At 43.5% G+C, this 27,676-nt stretch overlaps 1 protein-coding gene across 2 annotated transcripts in view; it reads right to left on the reverse strand.

Annotated features, from left to right (window-relative positions):
• Positions 1 to 27,676, reverse strand: part of tmtc1 (transmembrane O-mannosyltransferase targeting cadherins 1) — a 187,719-nt gene that overhangs the window by 143,895 nt on the left and 16,148 nt on the right. For both annotated transcript variants that reach the window (XM_072267978.1, XM_072267979.1), the window contains exons 2-4: positions 19,567 to 19,744; positions 14,536 to 14,609; positions 5,209 to 5,385 (exon numbers count right to left, since the gene is read on the reverse strand). In XM_072267978.1, the coding sequence (XP_072124079.1) occupies positions 5,209 to 5,385; positions 14,536 to 14,609; positions 19,567 to 19,744 (429 nt within the window). The remainder of the gene's footprint in view (positions 1 to 5,208; positions 5,386 to 14,535; positions 14,610 to 19,566; positions 19,745 to 27,676) is intronic.

Below are 27,676 nucleotides of genomic sequence, written 5' to 3' on the forward strand. Positions count from 1 at the left end.
TGGGATTCTCATGGAGTTGAACAAATACTCCAGTAACTAGCTAACTTCTAGGCTGGAGAATCCTCCCAAAGGAGCAGCAACTGCATACATTTGGCACAGGAACAACTCTGTTTATTTTGCCAGAGAAGGTGAACTATGAGGGGCAAAGAAATGCCTTGGGTAGTACATACCTTGTGAATTTGGTTCATTGCTTTTAATTTGAAAGCACTGACAGACTTTTAATAAATTGTAAAATTGTTGACAGTTTTGACATCATACTAAGCCAGTTTTCCCAGCTGTCAATGATTTTCTCCGCTGTTTAATGGGCAAGGCTTGTTCGGTACAATTCACACACTACGTACCTGCACAACAGGGTCCCACCATGGGGATCAGCCCAAACTTTGCTCAAAAATGATTCTGGGAGATACACTGAAAATAAGTGCCAACTTACCACATACATCAACAGTGAATTCGGGACGGGGGGAGGGGGTCACCATGGTAACAAATTGTGAAACTACTCCTCTTCATTCCACAATTTGTGACCTTCCCTCCCTACTATCAGTCGTATCTACAGATGGTGTCGCCTCAAGAACGCTATGTCTACAATCAAAGTTCCCCACTATCAGGTCTATGCCATCTTCTCGCAGCTATCACTGGGCAGGAGGTAGAGAGCTTGAAGTCCCACTGCACTAGGTTCAAGGACATCTATTTCTCTTCAACTATTCAGTTTTTGGACCAACCAGCATAGCCCTAATCACTACCTCCGTAAAGCAACACTATGACTGATTTGATCACTTGGCACTAAAATGGACTTGGTTTTTATTTTGTTCTTTCTGTAAAATTGTGTAGAAGTTGCATTTAATATATGTTTTTCTTGTGAATGCTGCTTATATGTTGGGTATTTGCCTGTGAAGCTGCTGCAAGTAAATTTTTCACTGCACCTGTGCAGGACAATAAACTTGACTTTGACATTGTACTGAGCATGAGATCACAGGTTCGATTTCTGTCTGCCTTGTGTCACCTGACCCTAGTAGAATGGGCCAAATATCTGTCCTATATTATGTAATGTATCTTTACGAGCAGGCACATACTACAGCTTGAAAATTAACCAGGCTTCACTGATGAGAGCCAGAGGCAAAACCAATGGATTCTGTTTGTTGTGGAGAACTTCCAGGCCCTGCCAGGTTTGTAAAGGGATGTTGAATACACCTTACATCAAGGGAGCATTTTCTGGCTTCAGAGCTTTTCAAGTATTCAACCAGGCAAAACAACACAGTTCGCTATTTACAGAACCCAGACAAGGCTGTCAGCTCACACTTGGTGTGTATAGACCACTGTTTATCAGGCAATTTAGTTCTTAACCCACTCCACGGTCTCAGCACGGTTTAATAATCAACCAGGCAATGTGGATGCCCATCTGGGTTTTATTTAGCTGCAAGTGGGAAACACGTTTAGTTTCAGCAACACCTGCACAGCATGGTGACAGGAGGCCATTGGTGAAAGCATGTCTGGATTTTGTGTACTCTGTTATACTCCTGACTTAAGAAAGATTTTACCATATTGCAAGCAGTTCTGAGCCTTACTTAGAAAGAATGGGCTATGTCAGGATGGCAGGTTTGATGGGCTGGGCTTGTATGAACTAGGGTTTAGAAAAGTGAAAAGGCACTTGATCAAAACATACAAGATCCTGAGGACTCTGAGCAGGGTGCACAGAGAGACAAAGGTTCTCTCAAAAGAGGAAACAATGACTAGGAGTCACTTATCTATCAGAAAAGTGTCAATCGTTGCAACTCTCTTCCTCAAAAGCCAACAGAAGCAGAGTTCTTTAATATTTATAAGTCAGAACTACCTGGATTTTTGATAATCAAGAGAGTGTGAGGTTCTGTAGATAGATCGGAATGGAACATTGAGGTTACAACCAAATCATCTCAAATCAGGGCAAACTCAAGAGGTCAAGCGGCTTGCTCCTGCTTCTCATTCACACGGCCTCCACAAGCAAGTTGAGGAGTTTCATACTTACCACTGTAAGGAAAGGACCCTATTCACCAGCATGCACAGATCACAGTCACACTGATGAAAGCCTAAAAATACTTGTACTTGTAACTCGATGTCCCTTGTACTTGTTGCTGACACCATAGGAGATGGTTGGCTGTCAAGCATCAATCAGGAACAGATGCCATTCTGGTGTAATTGGATATGGCTCCAAGGCAGGATTAGAGTGAATCCTAATGAGTTTTGGAAAGAGAGGGAACTGGGCTCCTCTCTCATTTGGGGGATTCATTGATTTCCTATCACTTCAGGTCTCTGCAATGCAATCAACTGCACCAGACTTTTGTATTACTTCATTGATTTGGGGTGTCCTGAGTTTATGAAACATGGCTGTTAATGTGGGTTGCTCTTTATTTTAAGAAGCTGCTGAAGAGCTCTCTCAATCAGCTGGGATTTTCCTCATGGACTTTCCCATTCATCCATCATTATTCTGCCAGTGATGAATGCGTTGATGGGTGCCTGCCAATCAATTAATCAGCAAGCTCACGGTAGAACATATGGCTTTTGGCAGTGCCGGCGTCAATGGACAACAGACGAGTGCAATGTAAAGGTGGTGATCCTCCAGCGTCCCACCAAAACCCTGCTTAAAGTGACTACACATATAAACCAGACCGACAAAGGCTGGGTCCCACAGATGACACTTTTGCTTTGTGATAACACATAACCCTCACACAGTACTGAATGGCCAGTGACAGGCACTCTACATGTAATCAGTATCTTAACAGTCAGTAACGGGAAGGAACAAAACTACTTCCATTAGGTCCAAACAGATCAGTTTTTAACTGATACTTATTTGCCATTCTTACATGCCATCATGACCACCAGGGCAGCACTGATGTCCATTCAATCTCAGATAGTCTCTTGTTCTCTCCTTTCTCCTCCTCTTTGCAAACTAAACACTTACTTTGTTCACTTCTAGTTCTGAGGAGGGACTGATGAAGTATCAATATCTCTCTCTACACAAGCTGCCAGATCTTTTGAGCATTTCCAGAACTTTATTATTCCACCAAGTTCACCTTTGGCCATTCAAGCAGTCACATGGTACAATAACAGAGTTCTTAAATGATTAATTGAAATCCTTTTAAATCTCTGTCAACTGATCCATGAACTAACATTTAATTTGTGCAGCAACGAACTACAACCTGATATATGTCCAAACACATCTAGCACGCTCTGCAGGCGGTCCCTGTAGCTGGTTCCCTTGGGCACCACATTAATCAGCTACTGTGGGCATGAATGTTGAATGGATCGCAGTCAGACCCGCTAAACTGGAAACAGAGAGGCTTTCAGTCAGCAAGGTACCAGACTTCAAAAGTCGGTATTGACTCTGTAATAAAACTAAGGGAGAAACACACAAAGGGCCCCTTGAAATCAAGCATCCAACCATCCGTCCATCCCAAGCCTTAGAGCTTCGTGTCTAGAGCCAGCAACAAATTCTGAAGGGCAAAGATCATCGGTAACTGACCGTGTCCATACTGTATTGAATGGCTGTTCAAGGATTCAGAAAGGATGAACCAATAGCCAAGACACCTGCCAGACAACACGAGTAGAATGGAGGCAGAGAATCTGATGGGTCTTGAATTTTGCTTTGACCAGCAATTCTCACTTGTGGCCAGAAAAAAAATGGTTTGCTCAAGTGAGTGTGTCATATTTATCAGGTGTTGCAAGTTTATTCTGTTACGTACCCCGTAACTGGGTTGCCAAACCAGCAGAAATGGATCACTTAGTTGGAGTCTGGATTACTGGAACTAAGAAAGTTTTATTAAAGAAATAAGCAACACAGTACTCTAATAGTAAGGATATAAATGCAACAGGTTAGCAATGAATAAACACACATGTACACAGAACTAGGATAATAGGATCAATCAAGCTCTATCGCAGTCTAGGGATAAATGACCAGTTTCAAAGTGACAGATTTCAGTTTAGTTCAGTTCGCAGTAATCGCCATCGCCGTGGGAGAGAGAGAGAAAGCGAATGAATATTCAAATCGGATTCCAAACAGACCTTTGATATTCCTCACAGTCAGCTTTCGGGCGAGCACTTTGTAATGTCTTCTGAGGTCACAGACTATGACCCCTCCGTTTCAGATACGATCGTTCCTCTGCAGTGAACCTGGCACCCAGGCAAGGGCGGACACACACCAGGTTCCCGCCGATCGTACCTTTCCACCCTGTGCGTCTATGGCTTGGTCCCGCGACCAGCCCTCCAAAACTCCCACCGACTTGTGGGAGGTGCACCGCTTCCAGGGTCTCGTTACCTCGTGGTGGCATGTGTGTCCTGCCTTAGCGAACCTGTCCCTTTTTATCCCCCTGCTGGGGTATCGCCTGTCCATCACACTTCAAACAGTTCAGGGTTCAAAAAGGAGCCGATCTTGACAGTTCTCAGACCGGTGTCTCCTTCCGTTAAACTCTCTCGTCTCTTCATTAACATTTCCAAATGCTGCTCCATTGTCTTCCTTATCTCTCTTTCTCCTGAAGACAGGTGGCAGATCAACTGCTGATCCCACTGGTGCCAGCACAGGACAGTTAACATCTTAGTCTATGTGTACTTTTTGTAACCCTCTTTCGTCACAATTCAAAATAAATAAGAATCTTCATCAGCAAAAAAATGGTGAATTTCCTTTCAACGATACTGTCCTGACTTCAATTTCTGTAGCACCCACTGCCAAACCAACAGCATAACTGTAGTGCATAGATAAATGCAAACAACAGGAATTCTGCAGATGCTGGAAATTCAAGCAACACACATCAAAGTTGCTGGTGAACGCAGCAGGCCAGGCAGCATCTCTAGGAAGAGGTGCAGTCGACGTTTTGGGCTGAGGCCCTTTGTCAGGACTAACTGAAGGAAGAGTGAGTAAGGGATTTGAAAGTTGGAGGGGGAGGGGGAGATCCAAAATGATAGGAGAAGACGGAGGGGTCTTCTCCTATCATTTTGGATCTCCCCCTCCCCCTCCAACTTTCAAATCCCTTACTCACTCTTCCTTCATTTAGTCCTGACGAAGGGACTCGGCGTGAAACGTCGACTGCACCTCTTCCTAGAGATGCTGCCTGGCCTGCTGCGTTCACCAGCAACTTTGATGTGTGTTGCATAGATAAATAACAGATTATAATTATTTCATGAAACAATATTTCTTCTTTTAAAAAAAAGTGTCTGCCACAGAGGTAAATTGTTTGAACTTACATCAGAAGTCTTTTAGAGCACAGAACAAGGAGATCGTAGATAAGGCACACTCCAAAGACAGTGATCCCCGTCTCTTTGACTAACATCGCACAGGTCCCAAGGAACAAGCTCAGCAATAAGTAAACTGGTGAGCTGGTGGGTGGGAACTTGTCCCCGATGTAATTACAATTCACACTCCTGCAAAGAAAAGAAGAATCTTCAAGCACGCCGTTCTGGTTATCTACAGCCACTCTGACCACATACAATATTGTACCAATATCTAAAGCTGATACTTTAATCGTTTTATTTTAGAGATCCAATATGGAATAGGCCCTATCAGCCCAACGAGCTGCACTGCCAAGCAACCACCGATTTAACCCGAGCTTAATCACAGGACAATTTACAATGACCAATAACCCTACAAACCAGCACATCTTTGGAATACGGGAGGAACCCGGAGGAAACCCACGCGCTCACAGGATGGGCATACAAACTTTTTACAGACAGCATCAGGACTGAACTCCAAACTCCAATGCCTCAGGCTTTAATAGCTTCGTGCTAACTACTGCACAACCATGATGTCCGCAGTATGAATCCTATAGCTCCAGGAAAAGAATGTTTGAACTGTTGTTAGCTCTTTCACAGCTGCAGAGAGTGTGGACACAGTTCATTTAATCAGGGATACCAGACTTCCCTGCATGGACACCCTGTCTATATTTCCCACTGGCTCAGCACAGCAGCCAACATAAAGAACCTATGCAGCCCAGATGTTCTCTCTTCTCCCCTCCTCTCATCTAGTAGAAGATACAAAAGCCTGAAAGCAGGTACCACCAGGCTTAAGGTCAGCATCTACCCTGCTGCGATAAGTCTATTGAAAGGTTCACTAGTACAATGAGATGGACTCGACCTCACAAACTATATTGTTATGGTCTTGCACATTATTGTCTGCCTGCATTACATGCTCTCTGTAGCTGTTACACCCTGTTGTTGTTGCAACATACACAAAATGCTGGAGGAACTCAGCAGGTCAGATAGCATTGATAGAAAAGGACTAACAGTCGACTTTTCGGGCCAAGACCCTTCTTCAGGTCTGAAAGGATGGGGGGAGATTCCTGAATTAAATACTGGGGGGAGGGAAAAGAGGCTGGCTGGAAGGTGACAGGTAAAACCAGGTGGGTGGGAAAGGTCCAGGGCTGGAGAAGAAAGAATCTGATAGGTGGGGAGAGTAGACAATAGAAGAATAGGAAGGCAGAGGGTACCCATGGGGAAGTAACAAGAGGTGAGAAGAAGTAAAAGGTTAGACTGAGGAATAGAGGAAGGGGGATGGGGGAAACTTTGTTCACTGGGAGGAGAAATCGACATTCATACCATCAGGTTGGAGGGTACCCAGACCGAATATAAGATGTTGCTCCTCCACCTTGAGGGTGGCCTCACCTTACACAAGAGGAGGACATGGATCAACATGTGGGAACGGGAACGGGAGTGTTTGGCCACTGGGATGTCCCACTTGTAGCGGATGGTGCAGAGCTGCTCTACGAAGCAGACCCCCAATTTAGGACCTGTTACTGTTTTTCTCTTGTACTATCTCAATACACTATTGCAATGAAATCTGTGTGGATGGCATGAAAAACAAAATGTTTCACTGTACCTCTGTACACGTGAGAATAGTAAACCAGTCTAATAGTTTTCATTTTCCCTTTTCATAATTTGTATTTTACTTGCAATATTTTGGGTTTTATTTACTCCTAAATTTTCTGTTTCTTACACACTAGTATTGAAACCAAGGTTAGAAATGCTTTCACTCCCTTTGCTGTTTCTGACAGACAAGTAACCATTCTCAGGCAGGTTGGATTTGATTACGACTCCATCCAGAATCAAAGCACCCATTTTACTGATGGACAAATTTACATTCACTAATGACACTAAAATAAATAAAGGCTCAAATTTTAGATGACCTCTTGACCCACATATTCTCGTGTTTACTGGGACTGTTCTCTGGCTACATGTTGTACTGAAAGGCACGCAGCATAAGGAATAAGGTGGATGATCTTGTCATACAGCTACAGATTGGCAGGTATGATATTGTGGCCATCACTGAGACGTGGCTAAAGGATGCATGTCTCTGGGAGCTGAACGTCCAAGGATACACGGTGTATCGGAATGATAGGAAGGTAGGCAGAGGGGGAGGTGTGGCTTTATTGGTAAGAAATGATATTAAATCATTAGAAAGAGGTGATATAGGATTGGAAGGTGCAGAATCTTTATGGGTTGAGCTAAGAAATAGCAGGGGTAAAAGGACCCTGATGGCAGTTGTTTATAGGCCTCCAAACAGCTGCAGTGATGTGGACTACAAATTACAACTGGAAATAGAAAAGGCTTGTCAGAAGGGCAGTGTTATGATAATTGTGGGGGATTTTAACATGCGAGTGGATTGGGAAAATCAGGTCGGCACTGGATCTCAAGAGAGAGAATTTGTAGAATGTCTGCGAGATGGCTTTTTAGAACAGCTTGTTGTTGAGCCCACTAGGGGATCGGCTGTACTGGATTGGGTATTGTGTAATGAACCGGAGGTGATTAGAGAGATTGAGGCGAAGGAACCCTTCGGAGGCAGTGATCATAACATGATTGAATTCACTGTGAAATTTGAAAACGAGAAGCCGAAATCTGATGTGTCGATATTTCAGTGGAGTAAAGGAAATTACAGTGGCATGAGAGGGGAACTGGCCAAAGTTGACTGGAAAGGGACACTGGCGGGAAAGACAGCAGAGCAGCAGTGGCTGGAGTTTATGCGAGAAGAGAGGAAGGTGCTAGACAGGTATATTCCAAAAATGAAGAAATTTTCAAATGGAAAAAGGATGCAACCATGGTTGACAAGAGAAGTCAAAGCCAAAGATAAAGCAAAGGAGAGGGCATACAAGGAAGCAAAAATTAGTGGGAAGACAGAGGATTGAGAAGTTTTTAAAACCTTACAAAAGGAAACCAAGAAGGTCATTAAGAGGGAAAAGATTAACTATGAAAGGAAGCTAGCAAATAATATCAAAGAGGATACTAAAAGCTTTTGCAAGTATATCAAGAGTAAAAGACAGGTGAGAGTAGATATAGGACTGATAGAAAATGATGCTGGAGAAATTGTAATGGGAGATAAGGAGATGGCGGAGGAACTGAACGAGTATTTTGCATCAGTCTTCACTGAGGAAGACATCAGCAGTATACCGGACACTCAAGAGTGGCAGGGAAGAGAAGTGTGCACAGTCACAATTACGACAGAGAAAGTACTCAGAAAGCTGAATAGTCTAAAGGTAGATAAATCTCCCGGACCAGATGGAATGCACCCTCGTGTTCTGAAGGAAATAGCTGTGGAGATTGCGGAGGCATTAGCGATGATCTTTCAAAAGTCGATAGATTCTGGCATGGTTCTGGAGGACTGGAAGATTGCAAATGTTACTCCACTATTTAAGAAGGGGGCAAGGAAGCAAAATGGAAATTATAGACCTGTTAGCTTGACATCGGTGGTTGGGAAGTTGTTGGAGTCGATTGTCAAGGATGAGGTTACAGAGTACCTGGAGGCATATGACAAGATAGGCAGAACTCAGCATGGATTCCTTAAAGGAAAATCCTGCCTGACAAACCTATTACAATTTTTTGAGGAAATTACAAGTAGGCTAGACAAGGGAGATGCAGTGGATGTTGTATATTTGGATTTTCAGAGGGCCTTTGACAAGGTGCCACACATGAGGCTACTTAACAAGAGCCCATGGAATTACGGAAAAGTTACATACGTGGATAGAGCGTTGGCTGATTGGCAGGAAACAGAGAGTGGGAATAAAGGGATCCTATTCAGGTTGGCTGCCGGTTACTAGTGGTGTTCCACAGGGGTCCGTGTTGGGGCCGTTTCTTTTTACATTGTACATCAACGATTTGGATTATGGAATAGATGGCTTTGTGGCTAAGTTTGCTGATGATACGAAGATAGGTGGAGGGGCCGGTAGTGCAGAGGAAATGGAGAGTCTGCATGGAGACTTGGATAGATTGGAAGAATGGGCAAAGAAGTGGCAAATGAAATACAATGTTGGAAAGTGTATGGTTATGCACTTTGGCAGAAGAAATAAATGGGCAGACTATTATTTAAATGGGGAAAGAATTCAAAGTTCTGAGATGCAATGGGACTTGGGAGTACTCGTACAAGATACCCTTAAGGTTAAACTCCAGGTTGAGTCGGTGGTGAAGAAGGCGAATGCAATGTTGGGATTCATTTCTAGAGGAATAGAGTATAGGAGCAGGGATGTGACGTTGAGGCTCTATAAGGCGCTGGTGAGACCTCACTTGGAGTACTGTGGGCAGTTTTGGTCTCCTTATTTAAGAAAGGATGTGCTGACGTTGGAGAGGGTACAGAGAAGATTCACTAGAATGATTCCGGGAATGAGAGGGTTAACATATGAGGACTGTCTGTCTGCTTTTGGACTGTATCCCTTGGAGTTTAGAAGAATGAGGGGAGACCTCATAGAAACGTTTCGTATTTGAAAGGCATGGACAGAGTGGATGTGGCAAAGTTGTTTCCCATGATGGGGGAGTCTAGTACGAGAGGGCATGACTTAAGGATTGAAGGGCGCCCATTCAGAACAGAAATGCGAAGAAATTTTTTTAGTCAGAGGGTGGTGAATCTATGGAATTTGTTGCCACGGGCAGCAGTGGAGGCCAAGTGATTGGGTGTATTTAAGGCAGAGACTGATAGGTATCTGAGTAGCCAGGGCATCAAAGGTTATGGTGAGAAGGCGGGGGAGTGGGACTAAATGGGAGAATGGATCAGCTCATGATAAAATGGCGGAGCAGACTTGATGGGCCGAATGGCCAACTTCTGCTCCTTTGTCTTGTGGTCTTACGAAGTTTCTAAATTAGAAATTATCCTTCGCTACACATTTTTTAATTAAGCAATGGCGTGGTATTTGTGTTGCAGAGAGAGAGGCTGGAAGGAATCACCTCAGAGGCTCTCTGCACTGGTAGCATAATAGGACCAGCGTATTCAATGTTTTTTATACATAAAACATAAACCAAACTAGGAATTGAATAATGTCAATTTATTCCATAACATTTCTTGAAACATTGAAAATAATAATAAATGCTCCCACAAGCCTGTTATATAGAAACTTAGAAACATAGAAAATAGGTGCAGGAGTAGGCCATTCATTATGATCATGGCTGATCATCCAACTCAAACCCCGCCCCAGCCTTCCCTCCATACCCCCTGACCCCCGTAGCCATAAGGGCCATATCTAACTCCCTCTTAAATATAGCCAATGAACTGGCCTCAACTGTTTCCTGTGGCAGAGAATTCCACAGATTCACCACTCTCTGTGTGAAGAAGTTTTTCCTAATCTCGGTCCTAAAAGGCTTCCCCTCTATCCTCAAACTGTGGCCCCTCGTTCTGGACTTCCCCAACATCGGGAACAATCTTCCTGCATCTAGCCTGTCCAATCCCTTTAGGATCTTATACGTTTCAATCAGATCCCCTCTCAATCTTCTAAATTCCAACGAGTACAAGCCCAGTTCATCCAGACTTTCTTCATATGAAAGTCCTGCCATCCCAGGAATCAATCTGGTGAACCTTCTTTGTACTCCCTCTATGTCAAGGATGTCTTTCCTCAGATTAGGGGACCAAAACTGCACACAATACTCCAGGTGTGGTCTCACCAAGGCCTTGTACAACTTCAGTAGTACCTCCCTGCTCCTGTACTCGAATCCTCTCGCTATAAATGACAGCATACCATTCGCCTTTTTCACCGCCTGCTGTACCTACATGCCCACTTTCAATGACTGGTGTATAATGACACCCAGGTCTCGTTGCACCTCCCCTTTTCCTAATCGGCCACCATTCAGATAATAATCTGTTTTCCTATTTTTGCCACCAAAGTGGATAACTTCACATTTATCCACATTAAATTGCATCTGCCATGAACTTGCCCACTCACCCAACCTATCCAAGTCACCCTGCATCCTCTTAGCATCCTCCTCACAGCTAACACTGCCACCCAGCTTCGTGTCATCCGCAAACTTGGAGATGCTGCATTTAATTCCCTCATCCAAGTCATTAATGTGTATTGTAAACAACTGGGGTCCCAGCACTGAGCCTTGCGGTACCCCACTAGTCACCGCCTGCCATTCTGAAAAGGTCCCGTTTATTCCCACTCTTTGCTTCCTGTCTGTTAACCAATTCTCCACCCACACCAATACCTTACCCCCAATACCGTGTGCTTTAAGTTTGCACACTAATCTCCTGTGTGGGACCTTGTCAAAAGCCTTTTGAAAATCCAAATATACCACATCCACTGGTTCTCCCCTATCCACTCTACTAGTTACATCCTCAAAAAATTCTATGAGATTCGTCAGACATGATTTTCCTTTCACAAATCCATGCTGACTTTGTCCGATCATTTCACCGCTTTCCAAGTGTGCTGTTATCACATCCTTGATAACTGACTCCAGCAGTTTCCCCACCACCGATGTTAGGCTAACCGGTCTATAATTCCCCGGTTTCTCTCTCCCTCCTTTTTTAAAAAGTGGAGTTACATTAGCCACCCTCCAATCCTCAGGAACTAGTCCAGAATCTAACGAGTTTTGAAAAATTATCACTAATGCATCCACTATTTCTTAGGCTACTTCCTTAAGCACTCTAGGATGCAGACCATCTGGCCCTGGGGATTTATCTGTCTTCAATCCCTTCAATTTACCTAACACCACTTCCCTACTAACATGTATTTCGCTCAGTTCCTCCATCTCACTGGACCCTCTGTCCCCTACTATTTCCGGAAGATTATTTATGTCCTCCTTAGTGAAGACAGAACCAAAGTAATTATTCAATTGGTCTGCCATGTCCTTGCTCCCCATAATCAATTCACCTGTTTCTGTCTGCAGGGGACCTACATTTGTCTTTACCAGTCTTTTCCTTTTTACATATCTATAAAAGCTCTTACAGTCTGTTTTTATGTTCCCTGCCAGTTTTCTCTCATAATCTTTTTTCCCCTTCCTAATTAAGCCCTTTGTCCTCCTCTGCTGAACTCTGAATTTCTCCCAGTCCTCAGGTGAGCCACTTTCTCTGGCTAATTTGTATGCTTCTTCTTTGGAATTGATACTATCCCTAATTTCTCTTGTCAGCCACGGGTGCACTACCTTCCTTGATTTATTCTTTTGCCAAACTGGGATGAACAATTGTTGTAGTTCCTCCATGCAACCTTTAAATGTTTGCCATTGCATATCTACCGTCAATCCTTTAAGTGTCATTTGCCAGTCTACCTTAGCTACTTCACGTCTCATACCTTCAAAGTTACCCCTCTTTAAGTTCAGAACCTTTGTTTCTGAATTAACTATGTCACTCTCCAACTTAATGAAGAATTCCACCATATTATGGTCACTCTTACCCAAGGGGCCTCTCACGACAAGATTGCTAATTAACCCTTCCTCATTGCCCAAAACCCAGTCCAGAATAGCCTGCTCTCTAGTTGGTTCCTCGACATGTTGGTTCAAAAAACCATCCCGCATACATTCCAAGAAATCCTCTTCCTCAGCACCTTTACCAATTTGGTTCACCCAATCTACATATAGATTGAAGTCACCCATTATAACTGCTGTTCCTTTATTGCACACATTTCTAATTTCCTGTTCAATACCATCTCCAACCTCACTACTACTGTTAGGTGGCCTGTACACAACTCCCACCAGCGTCTTCTGCCCCTTAGTGTTACGCAGCTCTACCCATATCGATTCCACATCTTCCCGGCTTATGTCCTTCCTTTCTATTGCGTTAATCTCTTCTTTAACCAGCAACGCCACCCCACCTCCCCTTCCTTCATGTCTATCCCTCCTGAATATTGAATATCCCTGAACGTTGAGCTCCCATCCCTGGTCACCCTGGAGCCATGTCTCTGTGATCCCAACTATATCATAATCATTAATAAGAATCTGCACTTTCAATTCATCCACCTTATTACGAATGCTCCTTGCATTGACACACAAAGCCTTCAGGCGCTCTTTTACAACTCTCTTAGCCCTTATACAATTATGCTGAAAAGTGGCCCTTTTTAATGCTTGCCCTGGATTTGTCGGCCTGCCACTTTTACTTTTCTCCTTAGTACTTTTTGCTTCTACCCTCACTTTACACCCCTCTGTCTCTCTGCACTGGTTCCCATCCCCCTGTTGTGAACTAACCTCCTCACGCCTAGCCTCTTTAATTTGATTCCCACCCTGCAACCATTCTAGTTTAAAGTCACCTCAGTAGCCCTCACTAATCTCCCTGCCAGGATATTGGTCCCCCTAGGATTCAAGAGTAACCCGTCCTTTTTGTACAGGTCACACCTGTGCCAAAAGAGGTCCCAATGATCCAAAAACTTGAATCCCTGCCCCCTGCTCCAATCCCTCAGCCACGCATTTATCCTCCACCTCATCGCATTCCTACTCTCACTGTCACGTGGCACAGGCAGTAATCCCGAGATTACTACCTTTGCGGTCCTTTTTCTCAACTCCCTTCCTAGCTCCCTATATTCTCCTTTCAGGACCTCTTCCCCTTTCCTACCTATGTCATTGGTACCTATATGTACCACGACCTCTGGCTCCTCACCCTCCCACTTCAGGATATCCTGGACACGATATAAGCTATCTTTGATCATTATGCCACATCAACCGTCAGCAGCACAATTATGACAGGCCTGAATCTTACGAGGCATGATTTTCTAAATTTGGGAGTTAAAAGCCTGACTAGTTCCACAAAATCTTTTTAGCAAGATAAATGCCACGAGCTAACAGCCTATTTCCAGGATGTGCAGTGAACTGGCAACTTACTGGCAATGAATGAAACTCTTCCAAAAGGTGTGAACGCAACTTGCAAATGCTTGACTCACTTCACGAACACTACTCTCAAAAATTACAAGGTCAGCAACTTCAATGTGTGCATGATGAGCAGATTGACTCCACGATAATGTTTAGAATTAACATTTCAGTAACAGTAGTTACATAGCAAGAATAAATTTTAATCAAAAATTTCTATACAACTTCAAAACAATTCATATAGATGACTCCCCCATTATGGCAGTTTTCATAATGGAAATTTGTCCTTTACAGAATTCATAAATTACTAAAATAAGAATATGGAATGAAAACTCACTCCTCTGAAGTTTATGTGAAATTACTTGACATACTGTATGCTTGCATGATGTGATTTCACGTTACAGAAAATATTTTCTATGAACACAGTCAACACTCCCTCCCCGTGTAACAGGCCGGTCCTTGTAAAGGTAAATGTGATGTCGGACTTCAGTGTCATGCGAGAAGTTTATTAATGAAGGCTGCAGTCATACACACCTAAGGTAGGAGAGGAAGGCCAATAGGAAGAGCACACAAGCCAATACGTCAGCTCGCCCCACGATTCCGGTTACCTGTGAAACAACTGCAGTTGTCAGAACCACATACATCATTAACTCAAAGTATCAGTAAGAGCAGGATCAATTTCTTAGTGTTCCCATACACCCTCTGCATGCAGAGTCTTGTCACCCAAAAACACAGCAAACCCGGGAACAGCTGCAGATGCTGGAAGTCCAAATCAACACATACACAATGGGAATTGATTTCAGTGATCTATGGAAAAGAACAAACAGTCAACGTTTCAGGCCAAGACCCTTTTTCAGGACTGGAAAGAAAGATAAGTCAGAGTAAGAAGGTGGGCAGAGGGGAGGTTGAAGCAATAGGTAGTGGGTGATAGGTGAAACTGGGAGGGGTGAAGTAAAGAGCTCATTGGTGAAAGAAATAAAGGGCTGGAGAAGGGGGAATCTGATAGAAGAGGGTAGAGCTCCATGGAACAAAAGGGAGGGGGAGGAGCACAGAGGGGGTGATGGGCAGGTAAGAAAAAAACGTGAGAGGGAAATGGGAATGGAGATGGTGAATGAGAGAGGAGGAAATTAATGGAAGTTTGAGAAATTGATGTTCATGCCATCAAGTTGTCTGGGTAGCTTCCAACCTGAAGACATGAACATCGACTTCTCAAACTTCCGTTAATTGCCCTCTCTCTCCTCCACCATCCCCATTTCCCTCTCACCTTTTTTCTTACCTGCCCATCACCCCCCAGTGCTCCTCCTCCTTCCCTTTCTTCTATTCTCTTCTACCCTCTCCTATCAGATTCTCCCTCTCACTAATCAACTTCCCGGGTCTTTACTTCACCCCCTTCCCCTCTCCCAGTTTCACCTATCACCTGCTACCTTGTGCTTCTACCTCCCCTCCCCCCACCTTCTTACTCTTTTTCCCCAGTCCTGATGAAGGGTCTCGGCCTGAAATGTCAACTGTTTATTCCTTTCCATAGATGATGCTTGACCTGTTGAGCTCCTCCAACATTTTGCGTGTTGCCAAAGACTTACCAAATGCAAAGTGGGATAGGGAATTGCAGGTATCTTCCCACACATGAAATGAAACTCAGTTTGGTACCTGGTGACACATACAGTGCCTATAAAAAGTATTCTCCCCCTCCACCAGAAGTTTTCATGTTTTACTGTTTTACAACATTGAATCACAGTGGAGTTAATTTGGCTTTTTTTTTTACAGAGTAAGACATTTGTGTCAAACTGAGAACAGATCTCTAACAAAGTGATCTAAATGAATTACAAGTATAAAACACAAAATAATTGATTGCAGACATAATCACTCCCTTTAATATGACACACCAAATCATCACTGGTGCAGCCAAATTGGTTTTAGAAGTCACGTAAGTGGATATCACCTGTGTGCAGTCAAGGTGTTTTAATTGATTGTAACAATACACCTGTATCTGGAAGGTCCAACTGCTGGTGTCAGTTTCCTGGCAAAAACTACACATGAAGACAAAAGAACACTCCAAGCAACTCTGAAAAAGGGTATTGAAAAGCACAAGACAGGAGATGGATACAAGAAAATTTCCAAGTCACTGAATATCTCTTGGAGTACAATTAAGTCAATCATCAAGAAATGGAAAGAATATGACACAGCTGCAAATCTGCCGAGAGCAGACTGTCCTCAAAAACCGAGTGGCCATGCAAGAAGGGGACTAGTGAGGAAGGCCACCAAGAAACCTATGACAACTCTGGAGCAGTTACAAGCTTCAGTGGCTGAGATGGGAGAGACTGCGCATACAACTGTTACCCGGGTGCTTCACCAGTTGCAGCTTTATGGGAGAGTGGTAAAGAGAAAGCCAGTGTTGGAAGAAACTTACATGAAATCTCAGCTAGAGTCTGCCAGAAAGCATGTGGGAGGGTCTGAAGTCAGCTAGAAAGTTCTATGGTCTGATGAAACTAAAATTGAGCTTTTTGGGTATCAGATTAAGTGCTATGTTTGGCTTAAGCCAAATACTGTACTACACATCATCCCTACCATGAAGTCTGGTGGTGGCTACATCATGCTGTGGGGATGCTTCACTACAGCAGGCTCTGGAAGGCTTGTGAAGTTAGAGTGTAAAATGAATGCAGCAAAATACAGGGAAATCCTGGAAGAAAACCTGATGCAGTCTGCAAGAGAACTGGGAGAAGATTTGTTTTCCAGCAAGACAATGACCCCAAGCATAAAGCCAAAGCTACACTGGAATAGCTTAAAAATAACAAAGTTAATGTCCTGGAGTGGCCAAGTCAGAGTCCAGCCCTCAATCCAATTGAGAATTCTCTGCTGGACTTGAAAAGGGCTGTTCACTCATGATCCCCGTGCAATCTGACAGAAATTGAGCAGTTTTGTAAAGAATGGGGAAAAATTGCAGTGTCCAGATGTGCAAAGCTGATAGTGACCTAACCACACAGACTCAAGGCTGTAATTGCTGCCAAAGGTGATCTACTAAATATTGACTTGAAGGGGGTGAATACTTATGCAATCAATTATTTTGTGTTTTATATTTGTAATTAATTTAGGTCACTTTGTAGAGATTGGTTTTCTCTTTGACATGAGTCTTTTTCTGTTGATCAGTGTTAAAAAAGCCAAATTCAATCCACTGTGATTCAATGTCGTAAAACAATAAAACATGAAAACTTCCAAGGGTGGGTGAATACTTTTCACAGACACTGTACGTACTTCGATAATAAACTGAGAAAGATTGTGCTATGCTTTGCTTATTTTGATGCCTCCCCATTTATACTCATATCCTCGCAGTTGAAACAAAACAAGGATAAGGAATGTTCACAAAATGGAAGTCAAAGTGCACAGGGGAACAGTTTGTAAAGGTAAGTTACGTCGCCTGGTGAATATTTTGCTGCACTTCAACAACTTTAATATGGTTCAGTTAGTTCTTGCATTGTCGAGCCATACAAAGAAATATGATTAAAACTGAAATCAATTCCCATTTCAAATAGACTGATGAATTAATTACAACCCTTGTACAGCCCCAACAGAAACTTGTTCACTCTCTGAGGTGATCTATGGATTTCTGCATTTCCTGGGAGCAATTCAGACATCAATCATCAAAGAAAAAGACAAACTGTAGTTTCAGGGACAGAAGGAACTCCAATGTATTTACCAACTGCATTACTAAATTGTACAGGACATCTTTGGGATTATATCATAGCATCATTTGAACTATTTGTGAACAACTGGATCCACAGAGTGGCAGTATCCCATTGTCACAGTCCCCTGAAAGGTGACCCATTATGTCCTACTTTGTTTCCTATTAACCAATCCTCAATCTAAGTCAGTACATTACCCCCAAATCTGTGTGTCTAACTTTAGTAATCTTCTGTGGCACTGAAAGCTCAAAGACCCTGCATCTAATGGTACCTCCTTATTTATTCTGCTAGGTACAACATCAAAGCACAGATTTATCAGGCCTCATTTCTCCTACATAAATCTATTCTGACTCCGCACAATCAAACCAGATCCTAGAGCAAATTGAAGTCCACACTATATCTTGTCTCCCCTCACAGCCATGACTCACTGCTGACTGAATTCACAATCATCAACTGGCTATTATGGATATCTCAGCCATGTTACCTTCTGCTGTCATCTTCTATTTGATCCCAATCCCAGAGCCATTGTGAGGAAGTGAGATCGCGATCACTTTGTCTATCCCAACTTCTCTCCACTATTTCTACTGTGGTGGGGTTCAGTTGAAAAATAAGAATATTCTTTTCCAGGATCAGAATGTCAAGTACCAGAGGACATCCATGGAAAGTGAGAAGAAAAATGATTAAAGAAGATGTGCAGATCAAATTTTTCTACACAGAGGGCAGTAAATGCCTGGAATATGCTGTCAGAGGTAGTGGTGGAGCAAATTCAACACTGGTATTGAAGAGGTTTTTGGATAAACACATGAAAATGCAGGGGATGGAGGGATATGGATCATGTGCAAACAGGAGAGATTCAGTTTAATTGGGCATTGTGCTCAATGCAGTTTTTGGTAGTTCCTGTGCTGCACTCTTCTATGTTCTCGCCCCCGTGACCTCGATTTGCAGAGTGTTCCAACCATTTATCCCCTCATCGTTGTTCACCTCGCGTGATCTTCCTCAGCTTAACTCCTCACTGATTAAAATTCACATCCACTGGTTTTATGTCCTTCCAATTTTTGGGCATTCCTACTTTATAGATTGAGTGCTTGAGAAACAAAGTGAGGGAGGAGCCACACACGAACCAGGCAGGCTGCTTGAACTGAAGGAAGATGCAGGATTATACAGTACTGTGTAAAAGTCTTCTGCACTTATATAAGTAGGGTGCCTCCGACTTTTGCAGGACACTGCATTTGTCAACGTGGAACGGACAGCACGTTTATAAATCTGGTGGGAGCAAGGGATGTTGGGAATGACAAGGGTGGAGTGCCACAAGGGAGGTGTGGGACAGGTGGCAGAGGAGCGTCAGGGAATGGGGGGGGGGGGTGGCACAGTTGCAGGCACACCCAGTCCTGAGACACCAGGCAAGGTCATTTGATTCTAAACAATTGGTTTATTGATCATTACAGAATGTCTCTCTGGTGCTTCCCGCTCCCTCCCCTCTCCCTTCCCCATTTCCCAACCATGATTCCCCTCTCTCTGCCATCTTCCCACTCTCAGTCTGCAATAGAAACCCATATCAGAATCAGGTTTATCATCACTCATGTATGTCATGAAATTTGTTTTTTTTACATATAGTGCAATACTTAGAATTACTTCAGTACTCTGCACGAGTCTTAGACACCTTAGCTATATATATGTGCCCAAGACTTTTGCACAGTACTGTATGTGTCTGTGCGGGTCACAGCAGGAGAGCAGTGTGGGCTGTGGGTGAGACAGAGAAAGACAATAGCAATGCAATTAGTTTTGGACTCTAATAAAGAGAAGGCTTTACACGTTTATGGATCTACAAAATGGGAGTAAGTGGAACATGGGTGTCATGGCTACTCCAGAATGTTAGACTGGTACTCACAGCTTCAGTGTGGACAGGATGCACGGCAAAGACAAGAGCAGCAAAGAATGCAAGACGCCGGTCCCGGAACACGGCCTTGTCACATGTGTGGAGCAACAGTAAGGTCACAGCACAGTGCAGGCCCACGTTGACCATGTGGAAGTACAGTGGGTTCATCCCACCCAACAGGATGTTTAACCTGGAAGGGAATGTATAGAATAGCAGCATTACTATACCGAATTACATTGAATTATACAGAAACAGGTTTGCTCCGTGCAGAGGACCATATCTCCTTACAGCATACACTCTGTGGTCATTTTATTAGGTGCCTCCTATTGCTAACAAAGAGGTCACTGAGTCTACGCCCGTGGTCTTCTGCAGCTGCAGCACATCCACTTTAAGGTTCAATGTGTTGTGCATTTAAAGATGCTCTTCTGCACATCACTCTTGTAATATGTGGCTATTTGAGTTACTGTTGCCTTCTTGTCAGCTTGAACCAATTTGGCCATTCTCTCTGACCTCTATCATTAACAAAGTATTTTCGCCCACAGAACTGCCGCTCACTAGATTTTTCTTTTTGTTTCTCGCACCATTCACTGTAAACTCACGAGACTGTTGTGCGTGAAGATCCCAGGAGATCAGCGATTTCTGAGCTACTCAAATCACCCCATCTGGCACCAACAATCATTCTATGGTCAAAGTCACTTAGAACTCATTTCTTCCTCATTCTGACATTTGGTCTGAATAACAACTGAACCTCTGGACCACGTTTGCATACTTTCATGCATCCAGTTGCTGCTGCATGATTGACTAATTAGGTATATGTGTTAACGTGCAGGTGTACAAGTGGCCACTGAATGTAGAAAGAGGTCACCTTAGTCCATTTAGACTATGCAGTTCAGAGCTGTATTCTCACCACTAACCACATGCTACCATGCAGCCTCAACCTGCCTGTCACCTTTCACCCCCCCATTACACAAATAAATGTTACTGCTGTCGTACCACTCCCCTTCTCCCCTTTATACTGGCCACCTTCTCTCTCCACTCTCAGTCCTGATCCAGGGTTGCTGAAATATGGACAATTTCTTTCCTCCCACAGGTGCTGCTCAGCCAGTTCCTCCAGTAGATTCCTCCTCCGCCGTCTGCAGTCTCCTCTGCCTCCATAAAGACGTTCAACCTGCTGGAAAATCACCAAACACTCCGAGTGTCTCCCCCAGGTCCACATGGAAGGCAGCAGGAGCCGTGCGCAATAATGCAGTCAGTCACCTGTGGGGTCCCACTCCTCCACCCATGGTAGTCTACAGGCTCCACTAGCCCCCTCACAACAAAAACTGGAAGTCTTTCTCAACATAAAGGGAGTGCCGAAAACAACAATTCCTTCTCACAGAGTTACAACTGGAAAATCACTGTGGAATCCTCAATACACTGTTCCGGATGAAGGGTATTCAAGACAAACTTTTCACTGTATCTTGGTACATGTGACAATAAAAACCAAAGTTCAAAGTAAATGTATTATTAAAGTACGTATATTAACACCATAAGCTAGACAGAGATTTGTTTTCTTAATGAGCATTCACAGAACAAAGAAATACAATGGAACCAATGAAACACTACACAGAACCAAAGACTGATCAACAACCAATGTGCAAAAGACAAACTGTGCGAATACAAATAATAATAACAACGATGAAAGACTATTGAACATGAACAATATATTCATTGTCCCAGTAGTAATACCTACAACTGGTATCATCCCAAAATCACTGCACAATAGCATTAAACAATTAGGCCTACACAGCAATATTCATGTAAATCTTCAGAAAGTCACAATACTAAACACCACAAGAATTGTTCAAAAGTTCCTCGCAGTTGAGAAATGTGTGTGCTTGGCTATGACCACAACTCAGGATTTACCAGCTTAAGCTGAGAAAAATTTTAAAAATACAATTATTATAATAATAACTAAGCAAGTAAATCAATTCCAACTCGATACATTCTCTCTTCCTTTGTGGCCCTCACAGGAACTGCACTTTCTCTGTAGTTGTTATGCTTTATTTTGCAATCAGTTACTGTTTAACTTGCTCTGCCTCAGTCTCTGTGCAATGATCTGATCTGTACAAACAGTACGCAAGACAAGCTGCTTAAATTAACAATAATAAAAAATAGTAACTCATTTCCAATATTACCATCAGACCATACAATATCCAAGGTTGCAATCAAAATGCTCAATTCAATGATCTCTTTGGAGAGAGAAGAGCTTCCCAGAATGATGGGACATTATACCTTCTTGCCCACTGACACCAATACTCTCTTAAGTACCCCAGCAGAAAACAAGGTCAAATCACTCTGAACAAACAGCAGTCACGATTAGTAAGCCCCTCAGTGTAGGAGCTGGCTGCTTCTCACAGGTGTGCTTGGGGCTGTTCAGTATCAAAAACAGACTCATACAGATGTTGAAAGCTTTCACATTACTTTTGTAGCCAGAGCAGAGTACTGATCTCTCACAAACAAATTTAATTGCCTAACCTCTAATCTCCTTGCCCTCCCTACCACTCTGTATGCACCAGATGGTGTACTGCACGTCAAAAGATAATACGAATTATGGCACAGTCTGCACCACAAGCGAAAACAAAATTCATCTTATTCAGACAGCAGGAATGAAAACACTTCTTGCTCCCTTGTGTTGCATGCTGTATGAGCTAAAGTCATGGAAATTAACTGCGAGTTCCTCTGCCCAACTTCATTGATTTGGGGATTAATGTGTTTGGGAGCTGTTTGGGTGAGGGGTATAATTGAACTCACCAAATGCTTTTGTCCTATATTGAATTAAAATAGAGTAGATTATTTGTCAGTTATATAGGACATTGTTGAGAGCACATCTGCTGTACTGTGTACAGTGCTGCTCTCTTTGTTTAAGGAAGGATGCTAAAGCACTAGAAGTAATCAGAGGTTGACCTGACTGATATATGGAATAGTCCAATGACAGAACATTAGGAAAGGCTATGTTTGTGCAGGCAGGCATTAATTTTCCTTTTGAGGTGAGTGGAGTTATCCATGGTACCTCAGGGGCTGGATGGTTGAAGGGTTATGTTCTATGAGTACGTAGAATAACTTGACAGAGCTGGGGGGTGTGAGGGGAGGAGACTGGGCGTTGAGCTGAGGCAGATGCTTTGTTGGGACTGGTGATAAGATTGCCTTTGTCCTAACAAACCCTCACTAGACTACTGCAACTTCTCTATTCCTTATTTCGAGTAGCACCAATTTAGAGAAACTCTGGCATCTCAGTTCCAATGTATTGACCTGCCTTCCTAAACTTCGCGGACAACATCAGGAGAGGGGGAAGAGGGCACAGGGCGAGGGGAGAGAGGGAGGTGTTGGGAAGAGAGGGGAGGGGAGGGAGAGAGGGGCGGCAGGGAGAGAGAGGCAGGGGAGGGGGGGGCAAGAGAGTGGTGGGGCTAGTACTAGAGAGCCTAGTACCCCAGATGGAGATTACTAATTTTACCACTTTCTGAAGCTTCTTTTGGTTCTATGTAGTGGCTCCCCCACCATACCAGACAGTGATGCAGCCTGTCAGAATGCTCTCTACGTTATATCTATAGCAGTTATTGAATGTTTTAGTTGACAAAGAAAATCTCCTCAATCTCCTAATGAAATATAGTCGCTGTCTTGCCTTCTTTATAGCCGCATCAATATGTTGGGACCAGGTTAGATCCTCAGAGATCTTGACATCCAGGAACATGAAATTGCTCACTCTCTCCACTGCTGATCCTTCCATGGGGATTGGTTCATGTTTGGCTCACCCTTCCTGAAGTCCACAATCAGCTCTTTCATCCCACTGAAACTGAGTGCAAGATTGCTGCTGCAACACCACTCAACGAGCTGGTATATCTCGCTGCTGTACCCCTGGCATCTCCACCTGAGTTTCTACCAACAATGGTTGTATCATCAGCATACTTAAAGATGGCATTTAAGCTATACCTAGCCACACAGACATGGGTATTGAGAGAGTAGAGTAGTGGGCTAAGCACACACCCCTGAGGTGCGCCAGTGTTGATCGTCAACAAGGAGAAGATCTGGTCACCAATCTGCACAGATAGTGGTCTTCCGGTTAGGAAATTGAGAATTCAATTGCAGACGAAGGTACAGGGACCCAGGTTCTGTTGCTTATTGATCAGGATTATGGGAATAATGGTGTTAAACACTGATGTATAGTCGACAAACAGCATCCTGACGTAGGTGTTTATCTTGTCCAGGTGACCTAAGGCTGTGTGAAGAGCCATTGAGATTGCATCTGCCATAGACCTTTTGTTGCAATAGGCAAATTGCAGTGGGTCCAGGTCCTTGCTGAGGCAGGAGTTTATTCTAGCCATGACCAACCTCTCAAGGCATTTCATCACTGTAGATGTGAGTGCTACTGGGTGATAGTCATTAAGGCAGCTCATACTACTCTTTTTAGGCACTGGTATAATTATTGCCTCTTTGAAGCAGGTAGGAACTTCCGACTGTAGCAGTGAGAGGTTGAAAATGTTGTTGAGTACTCCCGCTAGTTGGCTGGCACAAGTTTTCAGAGCCTTACCAGGTACTCCATCAGGGCCTGCTGCTTTGCGAGGTGACATGTTTCTCTCAAATCAGTGCTACAGGACAATAGTCATGGAGGTAGATTACCACGTTCTTCTTAGGCAACAGTATAACTGAAGCCTGCTTGAAGCAGGTGGGTACCTCAGACTACCAAAGTGAGAGGTTAAAGATACCTGAGAAAGTTCCAGCCAGATGATCAGCACAGGTCTTTAATACTCGGCCAGGTACCCCATCTGGGTCAGATAGTTTCTGTGGGTCCACCCTCCTAGAGGATGCTCTTACGTCGGCCTTAAAGGCTGAAGTTACAGGAGCATCGGAGACTGTGGGAGGCTGTGAAGGTGCCTCCATGCTTTAAGCTAAATGGGGAGACAGCACTAAGAAAAAAAACTGGAAAGTGCTGGTGATATACGGCAATTCAGGTGACATCTGGGAGTGAAGAAAAGCAGTTGGTGTTTTCTGTCTCACCAGGGTCTCTGAGTACTTCCACCACATTCTGTTTTAATTTCACATTTCCAGCAAGCTCTCTTGCTTCTTGCTTTTTGAAAGGTCATTGAATGAAAATCAAGACCAGAGACGGCATCAGTAAATGCCTTCACAGGGAGCGTCAGGGGTCAGCTGCAATGGCAACAATGCAATGCAATGGCTGAGGGTAGCAGACACCAACAGAATCAACAAACTCATTCGTAAGGCCAGTGATGTCGTGGGGATGGAACTGGACTCTCTGACGGTGGTGTCTGAAAAGAGGATGCTGTCCAAGTTGCATGCCATCTTGGTCAATGTCTCCCATCCACTACATAATGTACTGGGTGGGCACAGGAGTACATTCAGCCAGAGACTCATTCCACCGAGATGCAGCACAGAGCGTCATAGGAAGTCATTCCTGCCTGTGGCCGTCAAACTTTACAACTCCTTCCTTGGAGGGTCAGACACCCTGAGCCAATAGGCCGGTCCTGGACTTATTTCCATCTGGCGTAATTTACATATTATTATTTAATTATTTATGGTTTTATATCGTTATATTTATACTCTATTCTTGGTTGGTGCAACTGTAACGAAACCCAATTTCCCTCGGGATCAATAAAGTATGTCTATCTATCTAACAAAAGTTATAACAAAGAAAAAGGGCGAGGTAAAAGACAATATATATGAACCTGTGAAGCATTCCATATAAACAAATTATATTAATATTACTGCATAGAGAGAAGTAAAGGGCATGATAACATGGCTAATGCAGATATATAGTAAAGTGATAACTCAGGTCAGGAGCTAAATATTCCAAACAGTTTGTTGGTTCAAAACGACAGACAAAATGAGTGGACCGTAAGATGAGACATAAAAAATTAAGATGACACAATTTTTTTTTGAAAAGCAATAAGGATAACACTAGAAGTTTAAGACTAGTGAGTCTTACATCAGTGGTGGGCAAACTATTAGAGAGGATTCTTAGAGGCAGGATTTACGAGCATTTGAACATTGTTTGGTTAGGGACAGTCCAGCATGGCTTTCTGAGGGGGAGGTCGGGCCTCATGAGCTTGATTGAGTTCTCTGAGGATGTGACAAAACAAATTGATGAAGGTGGAACAGAGGATGTTATGTATATGGATTTTAGTAAGGTGTTCAACAAGGCTCCCCATGGAAGGCTCGTTCAGAAAGTCATGAGGCACGAGTTCCAGGAAACTTGGCAGCATGGATTCAGAACTGGCATGAACACAGAAAGCAAAGGGTGGTGACAGATGTAGCGTTTTCTTCCTGGAGGTCAGTGACCAGTGGTGTTCCGCAGGGATCCTTGCTCCTTGTAACTTTTATAAGTGGCTTGGATGAGGAAGTGGAAGTAAGGGTGAGGTGGAGGTTAGTAGGTTTGCAGGGGACATGAGGTTGGCGGTGTTTTGGATAGTGTAGAAGGTTGATGTAGGTTACAATGGTGCATTGATAGGATGCACAGCTGGTCTGAGAAGTGACAGATGGAGCTCCATCTGGAAAAGTGTGAAGTGATTGATTTTGGAAGGTCGAACTTGAAGGCAGGGTACAGCGTTAACGGTTGGATTCTTACTAGCGTGGGAGAACAGATGGATCTTGAGGTCCATATTCATAGATCCCTCAAAATTACAGAGCAAATTGCTAGGGTGGTTAAGAAAGCATATCGTGTGTTGGCCTCCATTAGTCAGTGTATTGAGTTCAAGAGTCATGAGGTAATGCTGCAGCTCTATAAAACCCGGCTAGACCACACTTGAAGTATTGTGTTCCATTCTGGTTGCCCCATTATAGGAAGGATATCAAAGCTTTAGAGAGGGTGCAAAGGAGATTTACCAGGATAATGGCTGGATTAGAAAGCATGCCTTATTAGTTTAGGTTGGGTAAGCTATGGCTTTTCTCTTTGGAGAGAAGGGGATGAGAGGTGATTTCACAGAGGTATACAAAATGATGAGGCATAGATCGAGTGGACAGTATAGACTTCTTCTCAAGCCAGAAATGGCTGATACAAGGGGGCACAACTACAAGGTGCTGGGAGTAAAGCATAGGAGGGAACGTCAGAGGCAGAACGTACTTTTACATGGAGAGTGGTGGCTGTGTGGAATGCACTGCAGGATTAGTGGTAGAGGCAGATACTATAAGGACATATAAAAGACACAACTGGCTATATCAAGACACACACAGACTCCACTTGCACAGGAATATTATTTGTTTAATGTAAGGGATTCTTAGGTACATGGATGAAAGAAAAATAGAAGGCTACGTGGGAGGGAAGGGTTAGTTTGATCTTGGAGCAGGTTAAACATTTGGCGCAATATCTCTATGTTCTCTGCCATGCCATTTTTTGTTTTGCTCCCTCGAAAGCTAAATGAAGCAGGCAGTAACATAGAAAGAGAAGTTGTTCATTCAGTTCGTTACTGGTGTCCCACCATTCTACTAGATAGTTGCTGATCTGAACATTAACCTCATTTGCCTGCCTTACGTTTGCTCTGACGAACTGTGCCCTCATCTGTAACACTGCCAGATTGATGTTCTCGATCTGAACAGGGCAAACCAGTGGGGCACAGTAAAGTGATACAGTACCAGAGACTCCCTCAAGTTTGCCACTCCTGACTGTGTGTACAGAACACATAAAAATGTCAAAGGAGGATGGAAGAAAGTGTGCCGGGTCAAAAGCAATGGAAGGGTGCAGAAGGGAACCCAGCAGCCACAGCAGCGGCCTCTTTTCTTGCAAATCTACCCCAGCTGCAGTAACAGGTTGAGGAGCAACACTAGACCAAAACACCCTGGTTAAGTCTTTACACAACCAGCAAATCCATTAAGGAGAATTTACCCTCAATTGTAATTGGCACGTTCAAAGTATGTATAAGTCACCCTATACTACCCTGAGGTTCATGCAGGACGCTAGAGATTCTCATTTGCACAGTATATGCTGACTGGCCTCACCAATTCCTTAAATGTTATGATCTGCAAGCCAAAGATAAATATAATCACTATCTCATTGTTGTAAAACACCTTAGTCTCTTCTTCTTGAGAAAATTTAGCTTTGCCATCTTCAATGTGCATGTGCAGCTCCTCACAA

The sequence above is a fragment of the Mobula birostris genome, chromosome 9, assembly GCF_030028105.1.
Source record: "Mobula birostris isolate sMobBir1 chromosome 9, sMobBir1.hap1, whole genome shotgun sequence".
Taxonomy (NCBI): Eukaryota; Metazoa; Chordata; class Chondrichthyes; order Myliobatiformes; family Myliobatidae; genus Mobula; species Mobula birostris.